At 34.9% G+C, this 27,841-nt stretch overlaps 1 protein-coding gene across 6 annotated transcripts in view; it reads right to left on the bottom strand.

The window, feature by feature from the left end:
* Nucleotides 1-27,841, bottom strand: part of DOCK9 (dedicator of cytokinesis 9) — a 127,739-nt gene that overhangs the window by 46,456 nt on the left and 53,442 nt on the right. For all 6 annotated transcript variants that reach the window (XM_065649525.1, XM_065649534.1, XM_065649550.1 and 3 more), the window contains exons 8-30: nucleotides 24,612-24,786; nucleotides 23,262-23,329; nucleotides 18,517-18,591; nucleotides 18,283-18,423; nucleotides 17,724-17,924; nucleotides 17,437-17,559; nucleotides 14,936-15,018; nucleotides 14,370-14,492; nucleotides 12,452-12,531; nucleotides 12,182-12,369; nucleotides 11,994-12,059; nucleotides 11,291-11,383; nucleotides 10,890-11,013; nucleotides 10,265-10,386; nucleotides 8,805-8,891; nucleotides 8,094-8,183; nucleotides 7,589-7,704; nucleotides 7,385-7,454; nucleotides 7,122-7,247; nucleotides 6,925-6,996; nucleotides 1,779-1,925; nucleotides 974-1,057; nucleotides 234-345 (exon numbers count right to left, since the gene is read on the bottom strand). In XM_065649525.1, the coding sequence (XP_065505597.1) occupies nucleotides 234-345; nucleotides 974-1,057; nucleotides 1,779-1,925; nucleotides 6,925-6,996; nucleotides 7,122-7,247; nucleotides 7,385-7,454; nucleotides 7,589-7,704; nucleotides 8,094-8,183; nucleotides 8,805-8,891; nucleotides 10,265-10,386; nucleotides 10,890-11,013; nucleotides 11,291-11,383; nucleotides 11,994-12,059; nucleotides 12,182-12,369; nucleotides 12,452-12,531; nucleotides 14,370-14,492; nucleotides 14,936-15,018; nucleotides 17,437-17,559; nucleotides 17,724-17,924; nucleotides 18,283-18,423; nucleotides 18,517-18,591; nucleotides 23,262-23,329; nucleotides 24,612-24,786 (2,566 nt within the window). The remainder of the gene's footprint in view (nucleotides 1-233; nucleotides 346-973; nucleotides 1,058-1,778; nucleotides 1,926-6,924; nucleotides 6,997-7,121; nucleotides 7,248-7,384; nucleotides 7,455-7,588; nucleotides 7,705-8,093; nucleotides 8,184-8,804; nucleotides 8,892-10,264; nucleotides 10,387-10,889; nucleotides 11,014-11,290; nucleotides 11,384-11,993; nucleotides 12,060-12,181; nucleotides 12,370-12,451; nucleotides 12,532-14,369; nucleotides 14,493-14,935; nucleotides 15,019-17,436; nucleotides 17,560-17,723; nucleotides 17,925-18,282; nucleotides 18,424-18,516; nucleotides 18,592-23,261; nucleotides 23,330-24,611; nucleotides 24,787-27,841) is intronic.

Here is a 27,841-nt window from a genome sequence, read left to right as displayed (position 1 = left end):
GGAAAGGGAGGCAGAGTCAAGGACATGGTTTACCATATCTTTCAATGACTAGATACTTCGGACAGATTACTCTGCTATCTAAACAATTTAAGTTTAAATGAAAGTATTACAACTTTAGGCTTCTATTTAAAAATTTCAAAGTTTCCAATATCTCAAGTAACACAGTCTACACATCTAACAATAAAAAGGTGACATCTAGGAAATATACCGTACGCTTCTTTGGAAGCATTTACCTTGGTATCTCTGAACTCTGCCTTTTCCAAATGGCATTGGTAGATTCAAAGGTATGTAGTGCTCATGGTTACAGACTACACGGAGAAATTCAAATTTGAATTCAAAAAGAGTCTGCAAAAACAGTTTTTGAAGCATAAATTAACAACTGATGCAGTGATTTGAATAACACGTTAAAACAGCTTTCTAAGACAAAAGGCTGATTTCTCAGTTTTGCAGTATGAGGGATACAGACTTGTCAAAATTCCATATGTCAGTATATAATAATTCCAGCAGAATTCATACTTGACAACTGGATATAGTTCTATTTACTGTTCCATTGTCCAAAGTTATTTAAGTTTATCTGTATAATATGCATTGATGTAAGAAAAGTTTGGAGCCACAGAAGAAATTCTTTGGACATCCGGTACATGCTTTCACCACTACAGTGAATGTACAGAAACTTATCAGATATCAGCTGTTCCAATTTTAGTCTTTCTCACATTCATGCTCAAAAATTTCTGCTTAGTGTTGCACTCCGTCCACCCCCTGCCACTTTCGCAATACACATGCTCTGGGGTGGAAAAGTTGCGCCTGAAGATGGGAACCAAAATATGAAAAGGTGATTTTATGGAAGAAAAAAAAAATGCGTAGCACAAGGACTTTTAATGTAACTGAGACTGTGAAGTTAATGTAGGACTCTACCCACATGCATCAAGAAGTCGCAACTCGTAAAAATAGTTCCTTTAAAAACACTGAGTACCTTTGGATCTCCTGGGGCAAAGCAGCTGATGTAGTTATTGATTTGCTTGAAAACAAAGCCTCTATCCATAAAAGTAAAACACCTCTGAGGAAAACAAGCAAAACAAAGACATAATTGATTTAGTACTGTCTCAGTGCTCAGTAATTATATTTCTGTATTTAACAAGTTTATTTTCAAAATACATTATTGATATTTCAGTTTGAATATAAAAACCAATAAAACAATCAAAATAAATATATGTGTACATATATGAAAACCAATTTTTCCATTAGAGCGCAGAATGTAAACCAATTGCAGATAAAAAGCAGTTACATGAGAAAAACTCTTTCTTGATAGAAAAAAAAAAATAAATGCCACTAGCAGCTTTACCTACCATTTTATTTCTCATCATTTTTTCTCCCTACTGGATCTTACTGGCTGAAAAATACACTAAAAGGGTCTACATAAAATGCATGCAAATAAAACACTACTCAATGCATGAAGCTTTTGTAGGATTAGAAGGTAACCTAGACGATATTTTTAAAGAGTGAGAGAGGAAAAAATAAAGAAAAGAAAAATCAAAGTACATTTTGGATAAAATAGAAATACATTTTAAAAAAGTCTAACTTTTGAACAGATATCCTTGTGGTTACAGAAGACACAATTATACTTCAATGCATTTTAACTTGGATATAAAATGATACTTAAAAAGCTTTATGCATATTCAATTTTATATGAGTTTGTTTATTTAAGAGTCTTTAAAATCCATGAGGAAACAGTATTACTGTACAAGTTATCACAGAGCCCAAGTGACTTGTTTACCTACTTTTATAAAGCCGGCAAGGCTATGGTTTGCATTTTTTGAAGCCTCCGGATTGTCTCGGTACTTCTGAGTGATGTGTGGCATGAGCATATTAACAACTGTTTCAACTGCATGATGAAAGGAAGCGGAAAATCTCTGGTTTCGCAACAGCTAGAAACAAGTCCAGATACAATATTTAATATAGTTTATAACACTAAAATATATCAGAAAATTTACTTTAGAAAAGATATAGATAAGCTAACAGGGAGAGGGGAGACAACGAAAGTTTTCAAATTTTCTCATTTGTCATTTAAAGTCAATTTTCTTTAAATTTAAATTTTTCCTGAACTTTCTAGACTTAGGAGGGAAAAAAGAGCATTTGGTTAAAATAAAATATTACAACATGCACTAACATCTGTTATTAGAATTGAAGCAAGGCAGTCTGATGACAAAAACACATGTATAAAAGTTAGTAAAAGTAATGCATCAATATTTTTCTATACTACAATAGACTTGACAACAGAAGTTAAGAATAAAAGAGAACCCTTTAATTTACCTATCTTCCTTTCCAAAGCAAACACCAGCTGGTTCACATACAGTAACTGCATTACCAGACTTTCTTTCCTGTTTTGTAAAATAAACTGGTTTTGCTGTTCTGCAACTACCTTTTTAATAACTCTCTTTTTCCATTGTAGAAATTCTCACTCATGCTTCTTTCTCTCTCTTGCTCATCAGTCACTTCAAATCTCCACTCTTCCAAGGCTTCAGAATCTTACTCTCCATGTTGAGTTTCCACAATCAGAGCCATTTTCCCTTGCTTTTAGGTAGTTTGCCACTCACTTAAAAGATTTCCTCTGTTTTCGTAATTTCCTCCTTTCCACTCACCATCTATATTATCTTCATCAATGATTTTGTACATCCTGAGCACTATGGGTCATTAAGTTCCCTTCAGCTGCAGAACCTCTGTTATTTCTCTACATATTACAGTCTTCAAAGAAGGTTCTGTCTTTGTCTGAAGGGACTTAATGACAGGTGATGTGAGGCTGAAGAAATTTATGTTGATAAAAAACTTTCAACTGTACAGTCATTATGTCTTTTCTTTCTGAAAACTGAAATCAAAACATCCAAGTGCTATGAATACCTTGTTATTTAAATATTTTTTTGAACTTTATTGAATGCAACATTCCCAGGCAGAACAAGGCCCTGCATAAATCGATACACGATTTGCTCCCTTTGTGTTTGAACTGTGCTCCAAAGTCTCTAGTTCTACATTTTTAAAAGTATTTTTAAAAATAGACATAAAGGTTGAAAAAGATCCCTGTATAAATATCAACAGTACTCCTTAATGAAATAACAATTAAAAATTCTCTTGGTGGGTATGCCAGTCAGTGTCCTACGATACTTCTGTAACTCAGTCTTTGTTAGACAGTAATTAAGTATTTTTAAAAGTGCTACAAAATTCCTGCTATAAAAATAATGTTGCTGCACCTTTTTATCAGATTTCATAAGTAGGAAATACCTGAATTCACATTCCATTTATTACTTTACCCCGTAAGAGAGGAAAAAAAGCTAGCAAAATAAATTATTTTATATTTAAGGGGCTTGTAAATCAACAGGAATGAGGATACATGCAAACAAGAGGTGAGTTCTGCTCCTTTCTCTCTCATGTCACAAGGAAGATGACAATGAGGTTAGTTCTAAAAGTGGAAATGTCTTTTTTAACATGAAATGTGGAGATAACAACAAAAAAATCTGTCATAAGAAGTCACTCCAGTAGTTTACAGGCTGTGAACCTTACTTCATGTTATTGCAGGGGAAGAATGAGAAAAAACAGCAGTTCAAGGTGGCACAAAGCAAAGTACTAGAATCAAAAGGTTTGTGTTAGAAGAATTTGTTTCCTTTGTACAAATGAACAGTTTCTATTTGGGGGCTGCTTTTCTAGACGCTATTAGAGACAAAGAAAATATTAACCTGAAATGAATATTGTTCCTACACAACAAGCGTGCGTAAGCTTGCAGAACACTCTATTTAGAGTGGGACATCAAAACAAATCAGACACGTATTTTCCAGTATCAAACTTAGGGGTTTGGGGCTGAGGGGTTTTGGTTTGGTTTGGTTTTTTTTCCTCTTCAGGTAGTATTACTGCATGCTTCTATACCAGTACGTCCTTAACAAAAAATGTGGCAACATTTTTTTATGCAGCATTGGAACTACCAAAAATCTCTGCATGAACTGTTGTCATCTTAAAAAGTTTTATGGCTACAGAACCTACTAAGTCTATAGAAAAACCTCACTGTACATCCTTATTTTCTGAAATGAAATGGGCTCTCTTACAGAGTTAAAAGTGCCAGCAGTATTTAGATCACATTTTTGTGGTTTATCTACCTCTTTCTGGCAACTTGGAATCAGAAATAAAAAGCAACTAGCAATTAGTACTTTCTTTCAAAAGAGCCATGCTCTTTCCATGCTCAGTATTTTCTCAGCCCACCTTCTACAAAGTGCATGTTTACAATCATGCTGCTAAGACATAGAGCAAACATTCATTAAAATGAAATTATATAAATTTTTAGCTTACTTAAAAGAATTTTGTAGGGCAGAAAACTTACTTGAAACGAACAAGACTTTTTCAGAATTTATATGATCCTATAATCCCATGTAGTAGACAAAATTTGATGCAACATATTGATGTAAAATATCACTTAAAGGAAGGCCATAATACCTAGATCAGTCTTCAGAAATATAAACATACACTGAATTGTCTCCTGCCTACATCTTTTGGTGCATTTTAATGAAAATCCTAAGCTTATTTACAACAACCCTTAGAAATCAATCTCATAAAACCACAGTTTATATAGCATGTAATTTATAGCATATAGTAAATCACAAAATGAACCGCTCAGTCATTCAAGTACAGCAAACCTGAGGCCATTAGATCTCAGCTACTGGTTGTTATCACTAAAAAAACAACCAGCCAGTGCCTTCTCTTATAGTTACTTAGGTCACTTGGACATCAAAGAGATGGAGGTCTTTCTGAGTAATAGTAATAGTTATGCCTACCCCCCTAATTCACATCGTATTTCCATAACACCAGGTAATCGAATCAGTCTCAGGCATTTGTAAATGACACTGTTCCTTTAACAACTTTGTTTTCGCTAAAATGAAAGTCTTATTAAATTGAATTTGTTCCTCAGATGCACATGCTGGTGCTCTCCAAATATAATTTCTTATTATGACTACACGAGTCAGTAAAGACACACTAGCTTTGAGCAAATGAGTCAATATAGCACTTGTGGAAGAAATAATTTTTTTTTTTTTTAATAATAGCAAAAACTAGTAGTAATGTGAATGCTCACCAATGGCAGAATACCATACAAGAGATGCAGATTATGTGGGAGAGGATACTAAAAACACGGACACTGGCTGAGTCATTCTGAAAACTAAATTGCATTTGTTTTTTTTTGTTTAACACAGATTCCTGCTTTAAAAAAGGATGATATTCTACTGTACTTATTTTTATCCACCATCTGATCTCCATTTAAAAATGTAATCCCTATTGTAAGGAAGTTATAATTAAATTAAGGAAATGGGTTTGCATGACAGTAAGTTAGTGGTTTCTTTGAAGATTTTTTTTAAACAAATCAGATGTTTCCACACTTGTGAGGATTTCTGCAGGTTTGTTGAAGTCGGGAAAAATTATATAAACTTTGTTTAGCCCAGCAAAACCAGCATGTTGTTATTTTTCAGAGTATCACCTACCAAATCCAACGGAAAACATCCTCAAGCTATAAAAGTTTCACACACACCATGTTTTGAAAACCTTGCCCAGATGCACCACATTCTATAATTAGAAAAACTGTATCTTCTCATAGAGCTGAACACTATAAAACAAAAAGTACTGCCAGAACTGTCAGGTAAGTATTGAAAACAAGAAAAATTAGTTCCGGGGTTTTTTCCATACAGTTTTTAAATAATAAATTTAAATTAAATTCCAGAAGTTTCTAGAAAATTTCAGCTTTAAATAAGAATTTCTGCTTTATTAAGATTATGCTTTCATTTCAGTTGAATTGATTAATTAAATTAACAGAATTAATTTAACTGATTACAGTAAGTGCAAAATAGTGGAGTGATATAAGAAATACTCCATTCAGAGAGTGAAAAGAGGCACAAACTCCTTCCTCAAGGAATACCAAATCAATAATGGAAATTTAAGTTTACATATCCTGAATTATTTGAACAGATACTATGAAAGAGGAAAAAAAAAAGTGAAGAGCAGAAAAATTCATTCGACCAATTATCACATGGAGTTCACATGCTTCTTAAACAACAAAAAAAAAAAAGAATCGACAACCTCTTTAAAGATGAAATGTATTGAAATAGAAAAGCCCAGACCCTTAAAGTAAGTTGAACTGGGACAGAAATTCTACTGATCATACCACAGCAGAAAAGTATTAAGTGTAGCACTCTAAAGATTTTTTTCCTGATAATTGTCCAAACAATTATGTTTTTTCTCCCATGTTCAGACTTCCACTTATGTTCTAAATACACTGTGAAAATACCGATAAAGATTTGAGATCAACCTGATATGTTACCCAGCTGAGACTATTTTGTATATCTGAAACTTTACTTTCAAGATTTGTTTTAATACAGAAGTAAACTAAACAGCTGTCACCAATGTAAGAAAAACACTGTTTGAAGGACAAGTTGGTAGAAAAATGCCTGTTTCGAAAATTTTAGCAGTCTCCTTCCAGCATAGTAAATAGCACAGAATTAAATATGGATACTTCATCTTGCATACAGGATTGTAAACTGCATGATTCACTGTAATTTTACAGCACAACTACAGTACTGCTCAGGAAAAAGCCCACATATTTTACTCATACTGAAGAGTCTGATGATTTATACAGACTGTTCTGCTGTATGGATTTTAACCTTTTATAATAATGTTGAATCTAGCTCTGTAGTTTTTTCCTAGCTAATATTTCAGCTGATTTCTCCCACTGCTTTGCTTCTTCCCCTCCCTTTCTTACAAATAAGGTTATTATATATGAAAATCATAACCATGTATATATAAAACGTCTTCTAATATGCAATAAAAATAGTGTTTGGAGAAAGAAGAGACACTAAAATTTTCTTTAGAATAACATGGGGTTTTTTGCAAGAGTCAACATACCTTCACTTTAGAGTTTTCTATCAAATGCTGAGCCATTGATTTTATCAGGACATCAAAGAAAAACCATGAATACTGCAGAGAAAATAAAATGTTCTGTAAAATTGCCATATGCATCCAATATTTCAATACAATTAGTTCCTATTCTTCAGTTATGCCCAGATATGAACATACAGTAAGAAGTATAGTTCAAGATATACCTTAAGTAGCTTGTTGCTTGTCAGAAAGTCAGCAGATGGCTTTAAAATTGTCGTCATGGACTTAGTCAATTCTTCATGTACTGTCTTATATTCAGAAGCAACATAGGGTTCAGCTTTGTAAGCATACTTGGGGAAGAAAACAAGAATATAATATGAATTACGCCATAATATGAAATAAATGAAATTAAACAGATGCAAATAAATTTAAATATACTCTTTTTAGAGAAATAAATAGAGAAAATATTTAATTTACTTTTACCTACCTTGACATAAGATCTCAGGTAACTATCCAAGCCTTCTTCATGACACTGCGCAACAATATGGATGATTACCCTAAACAGAAGTCAGAAACCAAGTAAGCCTAGACAGAAAGCTATGATCGCAATAGCAAAAATGCTACTCAGTTACAGATTTATGTGATAATCCAGACATCACTTAAACTCCATGAGGCACTTAAAATTCTTTACCTTGTCACATTGACTGCAACTTCCTCTTGAGTTGCTCTAGTGAGAACTCTGAACAACTGGTTTAGAACAGTTGGCAGGAAAGCTATCATCACATGGCCCTCCATAGCATGAAGGCTCTAAAAGAAAGCAGTAATACTGTCACTCCCTTGAAACAATGGCATTTAAATCACAAATTCTGCAACCATAAAATTTACTGCAAGTCTTTTTCCAAAAATACACACTGCTTGCACTATTTGGTGTTAATTACTCAAAATACTGAACAGAAAGCAATTGAGAATAGTTTCCAGCATGAATATTTGGGAGATATTTTCTACGTTAAGGATAAAAATTAGGTTTTATTAAAAGCAGTTTAGAAGGAGTAACTTGTACTTTTCCATTGAAATGCATACTAGGTAATGCTCCAATGAAAAGACTACCTGTGTACACCACAGCAAGCTGACACTGACACTCTGGTACAAAAAGTATAAATAAATCATGTAATGTGTTATTCACTGCCATTTTATACCTTAAGATATTTTACAAGATCAGTTCCTAGTGCACGAGCTCCAGACTCCGTTTTCTGACAGTACTGAAAAAAATTATGCAAATGCTGGTCCTGTCAAAGACAAGAAGAACAACAATATCTAGCATTACTATCCACCATCCAAAACAGAACACACTAAAAATATTTATATATAGAAATCCATATACGTGTCCATAGATTCGATATTAAAAATAATTGAAGGGCACTACTCCAAAGACTAATTTAGTCTATATGCAACATTGGGGCTTTTTTAACCCACATGAGAAATTTCCAGTGATTTTTTTGAATACCCATTATACAAACCACCGCGTATATTTGCTTCAAACCAACTGACATGCAGAAAATAGCATACTTAATATTAGTTATCCCAACCAAGCATAATACGTATTTTATGAGCAGCTATAACAGGACTCATTGGATTCTAAATATGCCAGTAAATAGACAACTAACAGGAAAATTCAGACTGGAATGAATGACAATGTTAGATAAAAGGCTCACATTTTGAATAGCTTCCATTTAAGATCTGCTTGTTTTCACAGCTGGTGTGAAAGAGAGATACCATGCAGAGTGTTCAAGGGACAAAAAAAGAGATCAGCATAGTGAGTTTAAGAATCTTCCCAATATCGTATATACCTATAATAAACATCCATTATTCCTTAAACTTTCTCTAATTTAATTTGTTCTACAACTCACCTGTGTATACACAGTTGACACCAGATGAGTGGATATTTTTAACAGTTGTTTGCCTCCATCTACCCATTTAATTTCAGGACCAGAATGCTGCATGCACACATGTGGAGGAAAAGTAGAATAATGTAGCGGTATATAAGAGTGAAATAATTTGTTTATAGTACCACAAACAACACCTTTTTTTTTAATAGTTTGAAGAAATATGTGCAATGAATAAAGTCATTAAAAAAAAGGAAAATTATGCAGGCAATATTACCAAAAGCATTTATGAAGCTTAAAATGTTTTTTTAAAAGTCCCACAGTCATTTCCTCACCGGCTAACAAAATAGCTTCTCTGTAAGTCACAGATTTCATGCTTTCTCTACACTTCTGCAAAGAAACTTCTGACTAGAGAGGAGTATCTACTAGCGTTCAGAGAAAAATAAAACAACAGAAGAAATTCCACAGATACTGACACAGTCTAAACCTTAGCATAGGTCACTTGATAGGTAGCAGCCAGTGCTTCCTTCCCATCCCATATCCAAACAACTGAGAATGGGAATGCTCAGCTGTCTACCCTGACACCAATTAGGGAGAGATTTTACTGCTAGATCTACAACTAGTCATATCGGTCCTAACCTTCTACCCATGGGCATGAGCAGAAACAAACACCAGAGGCATAACGAATACACCTACAATGTAAAAAGATGAAAGATGTGAAGGAGACAATGGTTGGAAAGCTTACAGCAGAGTTTAAAAGAGAGGTGGTAGAACAGGAGGAGAGCAGCACCTCTTGCTGTTGATTTTAGGCCTCTTCCTCCAAAATTACTCAATTCTGTCTCTGCATTTCATTTTCTTAGTCAAATCCCCTATCACATTTTACATTTTGTATGCTCCTCATTGTTTTTTTGCAAGCTTTCTGCTTTGAAAGATACAACCATAAATTTTGGTAGTGAATTATAAAGATCACAGAAATCAAGATGTGAGAAGACGACTTTTTCAGGAATAAAAGACTTACTGAAAGGAGACAGCATGAAATGCTAAAAAAAATTCAGTAAAGGACTTCAGATTATTTGCATATCTTCATAAACTCAAAATAGTTTAATATGTTTAAAAATTACTGTAACACCTATTTAATTATTACTATTAAAAAAGTGAAACAAACATTTCCTAAGTACATCAGCTTAATAATAACAGAAATAAGCACTTAACAACTTCAATAAAAAATTACATTAGAACAGGTTGATTCAAATTCTTGTAAAGGAATGTAGTCATAAGTTTAATCTCCCTTTTCCATTTGAGTTTGTTTGTTCCCTCCAAGTCAGGTGTCGAACTTTTGCAAAGCACTCCATTTGAACCATCAAAGAATAAAAATTTCCACTAGAAAATTACTTATATCTTATTGAACTCAGGAATCACAACCAAACCTTCTCTCCACATCTTTTTTTTTTTTTGAAAGATTAGAGCAATTTTATATAACATACCTTTCCAACTCCCACTTCTTGATAACTAAGATAGCCTGATGGAAGATTTGCTGACACTGGAATGTGTTGCTCATTGGTCACCACTCTTCCATCTTTTATTAGAGGAAGCCAAGAATACCCAACTATGGAACATGAAAGGCAACTCATTTTAAATAAGTTATGAATCTTTACATACACCCTTACAAAAGTCTTACTGTACACTTATATGTAATTCATAAATCAGAAAATGTTACTTTAAGGGCCAAATGATTTGAACTCAAATGACAAAAATAATTTAAAAGGTAAATAAATTGTCACTGAGTTTGTAAAAAACCACACATTCGATAGATATTATAAAAGAACATTTGAAACATTTATACAGACTGAAAGATCTCATTAAATATTTCTTCTCATTTAAAAGACGTGTAGATGAGGTTCTTAGAGACGTGGTTTAGAGGTGGACTTGGCAGTGTTAGGTTAATGGTTGGACTCAATGATTTTAAGGGCCTTTTCCAACCAAAACTATTCTATGATTCTACATAATTAAAAAGCATCATATGGATCACAAAAATCAGGGGTTACCAGACAAGTATACTTCATGAAAACTCCCCAGCAGTTACTGAAAGCAAAGTATTAGTGTACAAACCTTGTGTTTCAACAACATCTTTCTTCTTTGTACTCCCTTTACTTGAAGTGTCACAGCTGACATGGTAGAAGGTGAACAACAAATGGTGCTTTTCATGTAACTGAGTAGGCAATTCTATTTTAATCTGAAAGGCAGAGAATCACAACCTTTGCAGAAGTCTTCAGCAAGAGCCTTACTGGTTGCACACTTAAAAAGCAATTCCAGCATATATGTTATCTGAGGCAAGATCAAGAATTACATTTACAAAACTTAGAAAAATTTACTTACAGTGAAAAGAGGGATCTGATTTAACTGAAATATTATAATTATGAAGAACTTTGCAATTCTCAAATCTTTTCTTGCATTTTTGAAACTTACGTAATACCTAAACCAGTAAAAGTTACCTTAGAAAGGTAGCTTACCTCATCATAAAACTCTGGATTTTGTTGGTGATGCAGAACAGCAGCAAACGCACTTCTAGTAAATACCGGTCCACCTGGTCTACCATAGATACACTAATAATAGAAAAAAGGAAAAAGAGGCGGGGGAGGAAAAAAAAAAAGAAAAAACACATCTGTGATCCTCTTTTGCTCTCAGCTTAGAATCTGTTTCGCCTAGAATTTGAAGTATTTTAACTTGTGTTTAACTTGATTCCTTTGCACAGACCAGGGGATTACGTGATCAGTAGTCTCTCTGCTGTGCAGTAGAGCTGACACTGATTTCACCTCAGGATCCCTACATGTTTTTCTACTTCTTTCCTTCCAGCCACCTCTTATACACTGTGGTAGCTCATAAACAAACACAGAGCTTGGCTCTGCACTTGATCTAAAGCTTTACTGTTTTAACTTGAATTCCTCCAGCGGAGTAGCCATAAGCCTACTTGGCTTGGAATTTTTGAAGATAGAAAGAAATGAAAGGCTCTGCGGGTTCTTTAGTAATCCTTTATTAAAAACAAACAATCAAATAAATCCTTTATTAAAAACGAACAAATCATCTAGAAGTTAACCTCATAACAAAGGCAAAAGGAGGACAGAAAGCCACCGTCCCAAACTAGCTAAATTAATCCAGTACTACTGTATTAGTTAGCTACTGTTCACTATGAGTAACAAAAATCAAAAGACTAACCTTTAAAGGCAAAGAATCCTCTTCATCAGAATCCTTGAACTCAATGCATACTGCAATATTTCTGGCCTAAAGCAGCATTAAAAAACAAAACCCCAAACACTTAATTGTAAGGATCATCGCAGAAATATAATACGTAAACAATTTAGCCAAACCTGAGAAAGAAGAATGCCCCGTTTTCCTGTACTGACCTTTGCAAATGACTTTTGACTGTCGTATTTCAAGTGCTTTAGAAAAACATAAAGATGATTGTTGTATATGGTGAAAGGCTGCGTGTGTTTTGGTATACAGGGAACAAATTCCTCTATTTCAAACGTTATTTGTGTCTTGGTACTGTTTTCAAACTGTTTCATGGGGATGTAGGATGAGTTAACATAATCTGAAAATACATTAAAAAAACCAATATAGAACTGAAAAGTAAAAGCCTGAATGTACATTTAACAGTGTTTATTAATACTTACTTGGAAAATCTGGTGACACATTATCAATTGTAACATCCAAATTTCCTAAAATAACAGGAAGTTTGGCCATCTTTTCAGGTCTATAGGAAGGAAAAAAAACCTCAAAGTCAGGCTAAATGCAAAAATGTCAGATGCCAGAGAAAACAGATAATAGGAAACAGAGGCAAAAGTAATATCCTGAAGTAGGAGTATGAGAGGAAAGGTAGTTTGGGGGTGGATGACTGATCTGGTCTTGCTTTTTGCCTAGATTCGCAGTTTTCTTCTCCTTTAAAATTTTTTTCTCTCTCTCTCCCTCTCAAAAAAACAAAACAGGCTTTATTCACAAGTGTGGAAAAGGTTAAGAAAAAGCATGAAGTTTTTTTTAAATAAAAATGAAAAACTGAAAAGAAGTTTTGTTTGTCAGCTATCATTTGCATCAACTCACTATCATTTGCAGTAAAGAGGGGACCTATAAGTAAGCTTTTTAAATCTCAATGGCCCGTGATAAGCATCTATGGTATTTATGGTACTGGGGCAAACTTGGGAGAAGAGCAAAGGGGAAGAACAATCAGTAAGTTAACAAAATGTGTCTTCTACTCAGTAACTTTTCCCTACCTCCTCCTAATTCACCCTGCAAAATATTTACTATTAACTAGCCTACTATGAAATTTCTTCAATGTTATCATGTAGCTAATTCAGAAATATGATTTGAAGTAGCAGTACTTCCATGTTAAAACACCAGCGCATAACCTTTTATTACTAAAGACAGTCAGCAACGTAATTTTTTATAATTATTGCAGAGGAAGTGGAAGCAAAACTTTCCCAAAATGCAATTCTGTGCTGTGAAGCAAACATATTTTTTCTGGTTGGAGTCTGGATTCTCATTCCAATAGCTAAGCCTTAGACATTACAATCTCTTTCTTACTAAAATTCCTGTGAAATACTGTACATGATTCCCCAAACAGAATGCTGAAATAACCAAAAGCACTTCCTTAATTCACAAAGTAAAGTGATATGGCAGGCTTATTTACTGTATTAGTTTCAGTTTCAATAATACTGTTTATGGCAAGGAGTATCAGTACACAGCAATTTCAATGCTATATAAACTTCAGTGAAATTTAAGCAGTTTGCTAAAATGGAATTAAAATATCTATCACAAACCTCATCTCCTTATCAGATTTGGTAAGCAAAAATAAAATAAACAAACTATAATCTGGGCCTTTTGCGATCAGCAATTGTTCAAACTAATACAATTCCAGCTAACTGTACCCTAACAGAAGTGGAAATGTCTTCACAAAGCAGAAAAGATTGCTCTATTATTTTATATCCAATTTAATCAGAAATGGAATTAAAATAGTTTATTAATAGAGTCATCTGTCAGTAGAAGATGCAGTCTTCAGGAATACTTAGTAAAAAAGGATGAATAATGTTCTGTTATTTGGGCGTCCCAAGCCACACACGCTCCCAAGGAAGGTGGACTGGATACTGGCTTAAATTCCTTTCCTTGAGAGCTGGCATTCTCTGCCTAAGGTCAGTGAACATACAATTTATGCTCATAAATGTTTTCCTTTGAGAACTAGAAGAGTGTATTGTGCAAGTGTAAATCCTAACACAGAGCTACTTCAGGATATGATGCCTACTGCATGTCAGATACAGCACAATAATTCAGTCTTGCCTGTAGCCCCCAAACACAGCAAAGATCTGTAGCTTGTCTGAAGGCCTTGATTATATTTATATAACTTCTATATTTGAAGTGAAAAACATATAAATACACATATCAAAAGATAAGATGCTCCAGATCAGGACCATAACAAAAAAAATGGTGGGGCTTGGGGAGGTGGGGAGGGTGGAATGGAGAGTGTTAGGGCATGGTTGTGTTGTATTGGTTTTGTTTGTTGTTTTTTTTTTTTTTTTTTTTAAGTGGGGACATTAAACTTACTTCCTGAAATCTGCTAACAATTTCAGCACGTCTTCATTTGAAAGTTTATTACTATCTTGTCTGAAGAGAGGAGAAAATCTTGCATTTTTGTCCAGGGTTCCTGAGGCATCTTTAAACAGCGTCCTGAAAGTAAAAAATCTTGCTTTCAGCTGAGCTTATGAAAGTGTTGAAATTCACTTTAGGAATTCTTTTTTTGACAAATTAGAACATATTGCACCACCCACCCTTCATATTAAGCTTTAACACCATTGTCATTGTAGGTGAGTTTTAACATATAAATAGCTCAGTCTAACAAATAAAGTGTGGACCATTTCATTCTTAGTAAAATAAAAATTATTGACAATGGAAAACAGTGGGCAATATATAATGGTTTGAATAACAATACGATCAATGTTTTAACTTTTTTCCTACTACAGAGCTGAAGTGTAAGTTTGTCAGAAACCTTTAGTTAAAGTAAAACAAGAAATAACTTAAATAGCACATTAAGTTTTACAAGAAGTGAGATGCAGAAAATAATGCTCAAGAAAAGTTAGGAAAAAATACGGATTGCCAAGATCTGTCCTTACCTAGCTGCCCAGGCAAAAGGCATTCTATATTGACCTAATCTCTGGCATGCCTGCTTAGCATTCTTCAAAACTTTCTGTGCAACCTGCAAGGGACATAAGAAATAGCCATGTTTTAAAGTCTCAAATCTTTTGCAGCATTAGTACACAAGAAAAAAAACCCCAACACATATTGACGCAGATACGCATTGGAAAATCTTTAGAAGGTTAATCCTATGTATGCAAGTAAAAGACAAATGAAAATACCTCTTATTAATTCATTCCAAGTTAAGCAGTGCCTCCTGATTTCACAGCATTTCACGCTTGAAAACACAGACACCTACACCCTTGATAATACCTTTTTATTAAGCAAGAAAAAAATTATTATATCAAACTCATTCAAAAGCTAGAGCAAAATTCAACTAGTTTTTAAGACAAAATCGTGACTCCAGCTAAAAACATTTCCACCACCCACTTATCCCCTATTCACCACCCACTCTGTGTACCAGAACACATACAAGTAAATAGTAAAATACTCTACAATACTTGTATTACATGTACACACAGAATATGGGGACGAATTGTATGAAGATCACATAGATGATCCTACCTATGGACACTGCAACATTGTTCTCATTAACAAAACCAAAAATTTAAAGTTTTAACTTTTAAGTGAACAAACAATTCCACTATATAGAACCAACACGTATAAGAACGAGAGCTAGAAAACCACTAGTCTGAGATGTTCAACAACAAGCTGAACCACTTGAGCGAAAGCAGAATCTCCTGACAGAGCAGTGGGCTTCTCTTTTCCAGAAACAAACTTAATATGTGCCTACGCAGAGCAAAATTATTTGCCAGAGGCAGAAAACACAGAGTAAACCTGCCTGAATATTATCCCTGGTCTAAGCTGTTGATGTTATGAAGAGCTATTTCTACTAGCGTGTTGTTTGAGCCAACTCTCCATTATGCTTTCCTGTAAAAAGGGGGAAATTGCAGTCAGAAGCATAGAACCTTGATAAGTAATCATCATTAATCCGCTGCATTCAATGTTTAAGGGGAGAACAAATGACCTCTTGGCTATAGAATCTGCTGCTTCCATTTTCCCATTTTCTTGTCCAGAGCAGTAATTCTGCAGGGAACTGGAACTTCCTCACTGCACTGATGCACATGGAGGCCTATATAGCTGGTACTGCTCTGGTTTGCTACGAATTCACATAGTGTAATCCCAGAGAACAAAAACAGGAAAAAAAAAATTCAAAGTAAGTGTTCAACTGTATAAAATTATAAACAAATGAATACCAGGAATGGACAGCATAAGTTAACATAGACATGAATGTTCCTATTGGCTGCTCTTGCAGTACAGGGCAACACAGGGCTGGCACTCAGCATCAAATTTGGGAACACTTGGGCTTACTTAACCTTCCCATGTGGCTCAGGCCCAAGACCACCAAAATCAGTTACTCAGGTCAGGTTTGTCTTAACTCAGTAACAGTCAGCACACACTTGAAAAGCAGACTCCTAAAATACAAAGCTGCTGTTTACCAATGACAGCTGAAAAAAAATTCTCAAGTATTCCTGGAAAAGCAAATCAGCAGTCTGATCTATATTAAGACAAAGTGAAAAATACAGGTTTTTTACATGTAGCTTAGCCAGTGTTAAATCAGTAGGAAAGAACAGTGTTCCTCTGCAGAGACTGAAATTTAACCCTTCCTTCTTCCCTTTCACTAGCTGAAAACAGAAAACAGGAACAATGTCAAAAGTAGCTGACATTGCTTACAAAAAAACCCTTTTCTTCTAGTGTTCCAGTCCAACTATTTAAGCATAACTGTAAATCAGCGAAATTAAAACTCTATTTCTTCAGTGACACACAAGTAGCAGCAACTGACAAAGCTTATTGTAAATACATTTCCAAAAACATTAAAATGTTATGTCAGCCTAGACTCCTGTAAAATGAAGATGGTTCCGTGGTTTATTTCCAAAAGTGATTTGTAGTTCTATCAAATTTGCAAAGCATTTTATACATACAAACAGATGCTTAATGAGCTCAACGGTTCTGACAGAAAACACAGCAAGAAGGCAGAAGAACTTACAGTAAACCATGGTCATCAAAAAGTGACACAAAGGAAAAGTTGATACAGTAAACAACATGCATTAACTAAGAGATGCATAGAGTTAATTTCTGACTCATATTTAATATTTCATCATTCAACAATTTTCAGCTCAACTTTCACATTGAAGTGTAATCTTCTTTTGGCAAATCAGTTTATTTAAAGCCATTATAAAAATCATAGATTATGTCACAATTATAAAAGCTAAATAAATGTTTCCCAATAACACGTTAGACTTTATCTATAATGTTTCAATTAATAATAGCTACTGGTAATAATGATAACTTACTAAATCAAATCATCCAATTACCTGACTTTTATATAGAAGAACTAAGCTTTATTGATCTTTCTTAATTTCAGATCAGTCTGTCTTGCCTTACCATTTTTTCCATGTCACAGAAGAAGATAACATACCTTTGAAGAATCTGAGCTTTTCATATATGGTTCAGCACAATGTGTAATACTTCCTTGTAATACTTTTTCTATTCTAGCCACAAGGAAAATGTCAGTATGAGGACATGTGACTGAGAATATTCCCTAGGAAAAAAAACAAAGGGGGGGAGGAAGAAATAAATATAAAAAGGAAAATGTACACATATTTTTACATTATGTAATAGAAAGCCATCCAAAGCATGTAGGAAAACTCTGTACTTGTACCCAAAATCCTACTATTAATAATTCTTTAGGTTACTAGGTCTTACCTGCTTTGGATATTGCAACACAGTTTCATGAATGTTTTGAATTCTGTGTAAGCTGTCACCACTGCCATTCATCATTTGTGGAGATGCATTGGATACCATGTGCCTTACTGAGGGGTGGTTCAAATCAACATGGAAATCTGCTGAAATCTTCCGATTGTTTTTAATATCAAATAGAGATAATGTGACGAAGAAAGGTTCTACCTAGACGTTTAAAAAAAGAAGCGAGTGTCATTGCTGTAAAAATGTGTATGAAAGGAAGATGTGTAAAATTTTTATAAACAGTTACATATGGCCATCATTCTAGATATTACTGACAAGATGTAGATGTAGAACACAGTAAAAGAAAAATTCCACTTTCTACAACACAACAAAAAGATTAGTAGCAAAGTTACTTTTAACAGGATTTAGGCTCTCATTTTGATTTAAATGAGCAGAAAAAACCCCCACAATATAAGTTTCTCAATCACAGCAAGGAATTCCTGCCATTAAGAATAGCACCAACAAAATATTAAGACATTCATTACAACATTAACAGAAAATAATTAGATTAATTATTTACATTTGTCGTTGGTCCCTCTTCATTTTCTGCAACACAGCTTTGTAAATTAAAAGATAAATCATTACACTTCACAAGAATTTTTTTTCCAAATTTCTCTTCAAATGGCTTCACTTCTGGTTCAACAGCAGAAAAGTCAAGTTTCTTTAAAAAGAGAAAAGAAAAATTAAGTTGTTTCTCATCTCAAAAGGATCAACATAAAAGAAAACAATACGCTTCCTTGTAAAGAAGTCTAACCTGTGCATCTGGATCCAAGGCAAAAAGTTTAACCCTGCTTTCACTTTTCAACTTGATTTCTGCTTCTCTGGTACTCTGTTCAAAATAAGAAAACAAGTCTTAGTGTTACAGTATTGGTTGGTTTCAACTTTATTCTTTTTTCTGTGATGTTCAAAGCTTTATGTGTTTTTAATTCATGCACTCTTCTCTTCCTAACTGAGCTTTGCAACTCCTTAGTTTAAACAGCTTGATCGTGTCTGAGTAAAAAGTGAGAGAAGGCTACTGTCCTCCAAGACCTTTTCCAGGCCTCAAAACACAAAAATGTACATCAGCAATAGGTAACTTTCCCAGTTCATGGGAAGTATACTTCAGTGTAGCTCATACAACATTTTGCTTCCTTAAACAATAAATAACTTTCATAACATTGTTTTATTTAAAAAAAAAGTAGTATGAATGTAGGTTAAAGTTCAGAGCTATCCTGAGATCGTAAGATTGCCCAGGAAACATGTTATCTAAATTAAGAAATACCAACAGAGCTCTTTTTCTTGAGGTTTTTTTTTTTTTATTACTTTTTTTGTTTTCTTGAGTTCTACTGCCAAAGAAGTGGTTTTCCTGTAGGCAGATGGAAAAAGCCCCAAAACTTCCAAGAAAATAAACCCCTGACACTTAAAAGTTACTTTGCAGAGTATACTGTACACTGATCCTGCCTGGGATTTGTGGACATCTACCTATTAACAGTAAAACAAAAGCAAAGTGGAACAAAAGAGAATCTGAAAATTGATGGTATACATAGGTTACTTCTTAAAAAAACCAGTATTATTTAAAGAGTATTCTATGATTTTTGAAGTCACAGGACATGACAAATGGACATATGCTTGTGCCAAAACTACTCATGTAGGAGAGCTGCCATTCCCAAAGTAGTAGCTGGCTAAACAGGGGTACAAACTACTACATTACAGACAGGTATCTATTTTTGGATCAGCCTGTACAGGTTATAAGAAGTTACCAACCCATAATGTTCATCATTGACCATCAGTTGGAAGTGATGTACTGTCTACAGCTGCTTTGCTGTAGAAACTCCTACTATGTCTCAAGAAAAAAAAAACAAAACAAAAACAAAAACACAACACAAAACCAAAACCACCCAACACACCCACAAAAAAACCAAACCACCACCACAAACAAAAGAACACCAGCTCTAAGAGCTCAAAATCCTATTTTATGTTGATAATAATAATAATAATAATAATAATTTTAAAAAGACTTTGATTTAAAGGATGCATTACAGAAGAAAAACTTCAGAGGTGTGATTTTGAGTATAAATGCTCTAATGGATTTCATTTACTTTAACACATCCAGAAGAAAAGACAAGAGCTGCTATGAAGGACACGATCCAGACAGGTGATACCAGCAGAGTATTGGCAGACTTAGCTTGTTCAACAGCCAGTATAATTGAGAAATACAAGACTAACCTGTGAAGAAGTTGAAAGATGGCAAGAAGGTTACATGTATGTTTTAGAAAGGAAATAGTCGGCACCAAGAACTGAAGAGGAAGATGACAGGCTAGGGGCGGACCTGCTGGAAAGCAGCACTGCAGAGGACTTGGGAGTTCTGGTGAACAACAGGTTGACCATGAGTCAACAATGTGCCCTTCTGGCCAAGAAGGCCAATGGTACTTTGGGTGCATTAAGAAGAGTGTGACCAGCAGGTCAAGGGACGTTCTCCTCCCCCTCTACTCTGCCCTGGTGAGGCCACATCTGGAGAACTGCGTCCAGTTCTGTGTCCCCAGTTTAAGAAAGATAAGGAATTACTGGAGGGAGTCCAGCGGTGGGCTACAAAGATGATTAGAGATCCTTTCTTATGAGGAGAGACTGAGACAGCTGGGTCTGTTCAGCCTGGAGAAAAGAAGGCTGAGAGGGAATCTTATTTATGCTTATAAGTATCTCCTGAGTGGGTGTCAAGAGGATGGGACCAGACTCCTTTCAGTGGTGCCCAATGACAGGATGAGGGGCAACGGGCACAGACTGAAGCACAGGAGGTTCCATTTAAACATGAGGAGAAACTTCTTTACTGTGAGGGTGCCAGAGCACTGGAACAGGCTGCCCAGAGAGGTTGTGGAGTCTCCTTCTCTGGAGACATTCAAGACCCACCTGGACACATTCCTGTGTGATCTGCTCTGGGTGAACCTGCTATAGCAGGTGGGTTGGACTAGATGATCTCCAGAGGTCCCTTCCAACCCCAACCATTCTGTGATTCTGTGAACTGGTCATAGGAGCAAGACAGAAACTGTTTCAGCTAAAGTATCTTGAATAGTTCTAGATTCTTTGTGTTTTGTGCACTAAATACAAGGTAAAAAGATGCATTTTTGACTAAAAGATCAGGTGCAGTTGGTCAGAAGTCAGGACCCAAAAATGTATGGAGCCATCGACCCTGTCTACAGCACAGCAGCAACTCCATTCCATTTCCACTCCATTCTATTTCCTCATCTGTAAAATGGTGACAATGTTTTCCTACCTCAAGAAACACTGGAACCCATAATGGTTAGGGAGGTACTTGGGCACACGGATCATGATGGTCACATAGTTATTTAAGACAGAGGTCTAATTTGTCTTCTCTGAATATTAAAAACAAAAAACTAACAAAAAACTAACAGCAAAAACAAACTAACAAACCTACATTCACTCTTGGTACTTCAGTTACAGATAAAAGGAACATGAAGTAGGCTGAACAGGCAGACCGAGATTCGTGTGTGCACATCTGTGCACTAAAGTGCACAATCTCACCTTTTTTAGTTTATGTTACAAACTAATAGCTTTTGATAGAAAAAATGAAGGCTTGGAGATGTATTCACAAGGGTTAAACCTTTCCTAGGAAGATTGTTTATTCTCCTATTGTCAGGTGCTCTACAATCACCCCTGAAGGAATTTGTCTTTCCTCATAAGGATATGAGGTCAGCTATTGTGAAAACCTCCTCCTAGAACCAACAAAAATAATAGAGCAACTATAAACTCTTCTAAAGGAACTCTCAATGCCCTGTGAGTCTTCCAGTGGGGAAAAAAGAAACAAGCCCAAATAACAGCTGTAAAGACAATAAAAGAAAGAACAGAGGAAACAAAAAATCCTCGAAACAAACGGCATTTATATAAAGTAATCAAGTTAAGGCGCAAACAGTGTACTAATGTGAATGGTCAGATTTTTCCCTGTACTTTTCACTGAAAAAAGGTTAGAAACATATATTAGAGCAAATTATTTTAAAAGGTCATATTTAGTAAAGAAGAATTAGAATGGGAAAACCAAAAAGCTTGTTTTGCAGGAAACAGAAATTTAAACAGGTTGTAACCACGAAACAAAAAAAGCCAGTGCTTAAAGAGCTAGAAAAAAATAACACGCTAGAAAAATACATGGGCTCAAAGAGCTGAGTGCTTCCGATCAGAAGGTTATGGAAACAGGAAGCAGTATTTGTAGTTCTAAAACTACACGCAGATGCCGCAGTCCTGAATAAAAGTCCCCTCTGGAAGTCATATGGAACCCTAAGCATTCAGTAACTCTGACTACAGAAGAAAGAAAAATTTACCATACAACAAGAACACCTAAATTTTATATTTATTTCTGGAATAATTTTTCAGAGCCTCATCTAACTATGCTGTTTGATGCTTACAGCTCTTCCAAGGAAAACTTGATTATATGCACCACAATCCAAATTAATTTCCAAATACAGCCGTGGCTGGAGTTAGATTATCACATAATAGCTTTTTGTGTACATGTGCTAAATAGATTATGAAGCAGTAACAAAAAGAATTAAGTCAGCCAACCAATTTGGCTGCTAAATTCTGACTGGATCTTTTGATATGTTAGCTATTGTGATAGAATTTGTTGTACAGCTTGCTCTCAATTTATAAGCTGGACTTCCTTCAGGAGTAGTTAGTAGATGAGACAGATCCTCAGAAAAGAAACGGGGAGCATTGCAGAGCATGGTCAAGCAGAACAGTTTCAAGACTGCAGGCTGTGCCACACAGAAGGACGAGTAAGGAAGTTACAGGAAGGAGTTTGGATTCTGCAGCTTCAATAGAAAAAGGTCGCCAGCTCCAGTCCTTAGGTAATTTAACAAAAATGTTTTCCTTAGTGAACTCACAAAACTTATTGCAACACACAAGTCACTGATATAACAGAAATAAAGCCTGAAAATGGGCTGAGGAAGAGTAACTGTTATTTTCTGTTTACTTGTATTTGATTTTATCTTATTTTATGTTATTCTTATATCTACCACACCTCTGTAAGAACAAAACTGAAAAGCAGGAACTATGGCAGTACAGGAAGTACCCATGAACTTGTCAGCTCATTACAAACACAAGCATCCTAAAATACATTCACATGATCACCGCTATTAAGCTCCTCCGGACTTCTAACTATAAAACTTGAGTTTAGTATAACTAGATTTCTACAGAAATACTTTTGCGTTTACCTGCATGCAATAAAACAATGCAAAATATGCAAAGACAATAAACTGATAAAATAATACAACATGCTGCTTTTAAACAGCATGTCAAGATTCAAATAAGCAACTTTAAGACAGTAGTTAGTTTGCTTCCAGGAGCAGAAAATGAAGATCAGCAATCACATCTACTCACAAAACAGCTTCAAAGCTTTCGAAGTATCATGCGCTGACTGGAAGCCAGAAGCCAATAAGTTTCCTTTACTGAAAGTTCAGGTGGCTAACTTATGTTTATTACTTTATATCCTGAGTTGGAATTTACAATATATATTACCTTGGCAATTTCAGGATAGTAGTTATCAAAACTACTTGATGAGCTTTCCAGTTTGCTTTGTTCATCATCTGAAATCACAAAACCATGTATAAAAAAAATTTACAAAACCAAATTTTAAAAAAAAACAAACACAAAAAAAAACCCCTAAAAAACTAAGCTACTCACAATACTCCATAGCTGAAACATTTCTGGTTTGTTGTTTTGTTTTTAAATTTTTAATCCTACACTCTCAAAAATGACAATAGTTAAACAGGTTGTGGACAGCTGAAACATTTATTTCTAACCTTACCTAGAACACAGCTTTAACCTTAATTTTAATATCTGCATGGCAAAGGGGATACTCAATACATAAATTTACATTAGTCTTTCCACTATGCATTGTAACTTGACTTTAAAACAAGTTCCCTCTGTTCATTAGGTTCCCAGTTCTACTCTCCAACGGTTACTGAATTTACAAAGCAACCATTCAGTCAGCTATGAGCATCTTACAGTTCTAAGGTCAATTGGGGCCCACTGACTAAAATGTCTTTCACAGAGCTACAGACTTCTCTTTTTTCAGTTTACTTTTGTTGCATACATCATGTTTAATTCCGACAATCTTCAAAGACTGTGATATCTAATTTTAAACTCCAATGATCCCTTTTGCCATATTGTGCTATTTATAAGCAGAATAACCTTCTATAACCTCTTCCAGGTTCTTCTGGGTATGTATATGCTTCGTCTCATACCAGTTGCCTTCCCCATCCCCTCTCAAGAGGAAAAATACACAAGAGGACACCTAGACTATCGTCACCAAACTATCAACTATACCTACATTACATTCCTTACAGATACCTGCCCTACCTATCCTTAAAGAGTTGCAACAGAAAAGATTCTACACCCAAGCAATCCATGTCAGTACTTTGGGGAAGTATTTGTGGTCAAGGAAGTTCCATCTAAATTTACAGTCACTCACTGTGACCGTATTTCCTTATTCTTCTACCTACAGTGACCACAAAACGGATTATTCCATTTTTCAGCAGCATTTTACACATTTCAAAAAGTTCCTCCTAAGTTTTCTCTTTTCCTTAAACTGCCTGGTTCTGATATTTCATTGTGGGTTCTATTTTTCTAGACTTCCGACCAGTCTCATTATTCTCTTCTGGACTTAATTCAATTGGAATCAATACAGAACAGTGCTATTTTAATGCCAAAAGGTCAAACTTTCATCAGTTAAAAGAGACAGTGAAAAGTCCTATAATTTTTATGACCAAATGAAAAAAAATAGCAACAGTGAAGTCTTTCTTTCCAAATGCATGTCCGCAGACATTGTCACATAACTGTAGTTGCACTGCTAGAAACCCTACTTACCTTCATGCGACTCTCCATTTCTCTTTTCTTGCATCGCAGCCTCAAAGTTAAGCTGTAGGATTTTGTTCAGAGTGTTTATCCATTCTTCCATTTCAAGTTCACTATCTGCAGCTAAAAGGTAACTACTCTTGTCTTGCATCTTGAGCTCAAATGCAAACCGTCTGACTTTATTGTTCTGTAAGAAAAAAAAGATACTGTAATACCTTTACATACCATCTACTCACAATCAAAAGAAGTCATATGTATTTCAGATCTTTTAACAAAAATATATAGTTTGATATTTTGAACAAGTGTATTATAATCACTTTTTCCTCCCTGACACATGACCTTTTGAAGTTATTTGTACCACTGCAACAAGCAGAAGTATGAAAGATAACAACCTGTTTTTCGGTTTCCCCTCATCATTCTGCCTGTAATCATTAAAAAAAAAAAAATCCAATTTCCAAATATCAAGTCTTCATGCACTCAGATCACCTAGAAGTGAAGCTAAGATCTACTGATAAGAAAAAGCATGAAACTCTATTAATATTCGAGTGAGAATCATTTGCACATTGTGATTTTATACTGGAAGTTATATCATAACCAGCCTCAAGCCTGAATCCTCCAATATTGCTAGTCTTTAAAATATACATGAAGTTGGGAATTTATTCCTCCTTTGTTCCTCAAGCATTATTATCATCCTTTTTGCACAATTTAAATCAAGTGCTACCAAGCTTGACTCACATTCCTGGAAATGAATTTACAAGCCTTAAATGAAAATTCTGTATTATCATCCACTTAGTTTTTTTTTTTTTTTTTAAATGATAATTCGTTAGAAAAACATTAAAATAAACAATAAGAGTGTATGGTTGGGGTTTTTGTTTGTTTGTTTAAAGTTAAATTAAATGCCAAATTACATTTTAGCTTTGCTATAGCTCAGATTTTTCAATTAACACTACATTAACTTTCACAGCACAAAACCTTGACGTAAGTGGCACATACCACACTTCTCGGCTTTCGCAAATCACTGAATTAGAGCAACGATGCCCACATATATGAGTATATGTGTGAATACACTGCATACATTATGTGACTGCACTTCTCTGTGATGCAGAAATATTTCAGTACTAAAACAAAACCAAAAAAAATCCCCAAACAGTATTTTGGGAATTCCTATCTTTCGTTTAAAATTTTAAGGTTGGAGGGGGAAAGGGGGCAGGAACCGCAACCCCCTCCACACACACACCAAAACAAAAAACCTATTGCACATATTCAGCATTCCTCTCACACAAGTACTAATGAAGGAGCATATTCTGCTCTCTTCTGCTTTATCTTTAATGCCTGCTAGTGAAGTCAACATTTTTCTCTCATGCATCTACTGCCTTTGAAGAATAATAAGCATATGTATTAAATGAACTCAAAACAGAAATAAGAAATGTTACACAAATGCAATAGGAACTAATCCACTCTCACCAAAAAGATTTATTCTGAAAAAAGTAGTTTGATTCTGTGAACGAAAGCTTGTAAGCATGTCTACCTAAGAACAACAACCATTTCTATGGTGCAGACTACTGCAACATACAGTCGCTGGGGTCCTTGAAATTTCTTGTTTTATTTTCCTCTTCCATTAAATGGAAATAGAATTTCTACTGCGTAGAGACCACTTTTTGCCATGAGTTTCTAGATGGTAATACAACACAAATAACAAGTAAAACAATGAATACAATAAGATCGGCCAGAGAAGATACAGAACATAATATAAAATTTAAAAAAAAAAAAACACCACACATCTGGAATAAGGCTATTATGTATAATATTTTATAGTTCAAAATCTCTTACTTGCCCCTACCAACAATTCAAGTGAAGAAAATAGCCATTTCCAAACTCTTTTATTCTAGACATTGAAGGGCTTTGCAGCTTCATAAAAGTGAGCATTAACTGATTTTGGTTAAAAACTTACTGTATCGGCCCAAAAACCTTACTTGCAGCAGATCAATGGAAGAGCAATAAATGAATAGATAGATAGATAGGTAGACAGATAGATAGCCAGTGCTACTCAGCCGTTCAGAGGGGACGGATCACCTTCCTCAACCTGCTGACAACATATCGCTGGCTCATGTTCACCTTGGTGTCCACCAGGACCCCCAGGTCATTTTCTGCCAAGTTGTTTCCAGCTGGGTGGCCTATCCAGTGTGTACTGGGGTGCCTGGGGCTGACCCCCCCAGCTGCAGGACGTAGCACCTCCCTTTGCTGTGGGGCTTTCTTTCATTTGCAACTTCTGAAAATCTCGAAGTTTCCTGCCGATGTAACCTAATTTTGTAGTGCCCACAATAGTCTGTACCGGAGCCACAGGCTGAGAACTAAATGGGAAACAAAAGGGGCCAGAAACAGCCCAGAAGATGGAGAATTTATATTATCAGAGAGAGGAGCACCAAAGCAGAGGAAACTGAAGGAAAGATACATTTTAAGTGCCAGGCAAAGACTAAAACTGTGTTTGGGAACCGCTTTGTTTGTTGGTTTGTTTTAAAAAACACAAAGCAAACTCATTTCAGTGCAGTTGGCCAGGATTGTACCCCGAAGGCAAAACAATTCATGTAACTCTGTATATACAGCTTGCAATATGATTACATTTATTACAGCTATGAGACTTTCCATGCAAAGTATTTGTTAAATGTGTATCCAAAAACATTATTACAATATTTGGAAAAATATAATCCTCTGTAAAGCTGTTGTATCTCTCTGCATAAATTTTCAAACAACTTCATACTAAAAAAAAGTATTATTTAAGAAACATACTTTTATTAAATGTTGCCTATTTGTATCCAAGTTAACAAAACCCTAAAATACAGGAGTTTTATCCAGGTATGCTGTGCCTAACAAAACAGTTACATGTTGTACTGTAAATACATAGCAGAATCACAAGAAAAATAAATTAAAAATCTTTTCTTTGGCACTTGCTCCTGACAAACATTTTACTAAAGCCGTTAACTTTTTAAAATAAAAAAAAGCACGTAGAAGTAACATTATAAAGGTCAAATGAAAGCATCTGGAAGGTTGACTGAATTTAATACAATTCCCAGAACAAAAATCCCACACAAGAAGCTATGCAAAACATTTTACAGCTCATGTAAGCACAAAATGTAACTGAAATAAACTTTAATTTTATGTTGATATTACTTTGCCATGATTTAATGTTGGGATTTTTTGTGTATTTGTCTTAAAATTTTGTTTGATATTTTTGATAAATACTT

Source organism: Caloenas nicobarica, chromosome 1, assembly GCF_036013445.1.
Source record: "Caloenas nicobarica isolate bCalNic1 chromosome 1, bCalNic1.hap1, whole genome shotgun sequence".
Classification (NCBI taxonomy): Eukaryota; Metazoa; Chordata; class Aves; order Columbiformes; family Columbidae; genus Caloenas; species Caloenas nicobarica.
The sequence above is the reverse complement of the archived record's forward strand: the minus strand, read 5'-3'. Positions and strand labels throughout refer to the sequence as shown.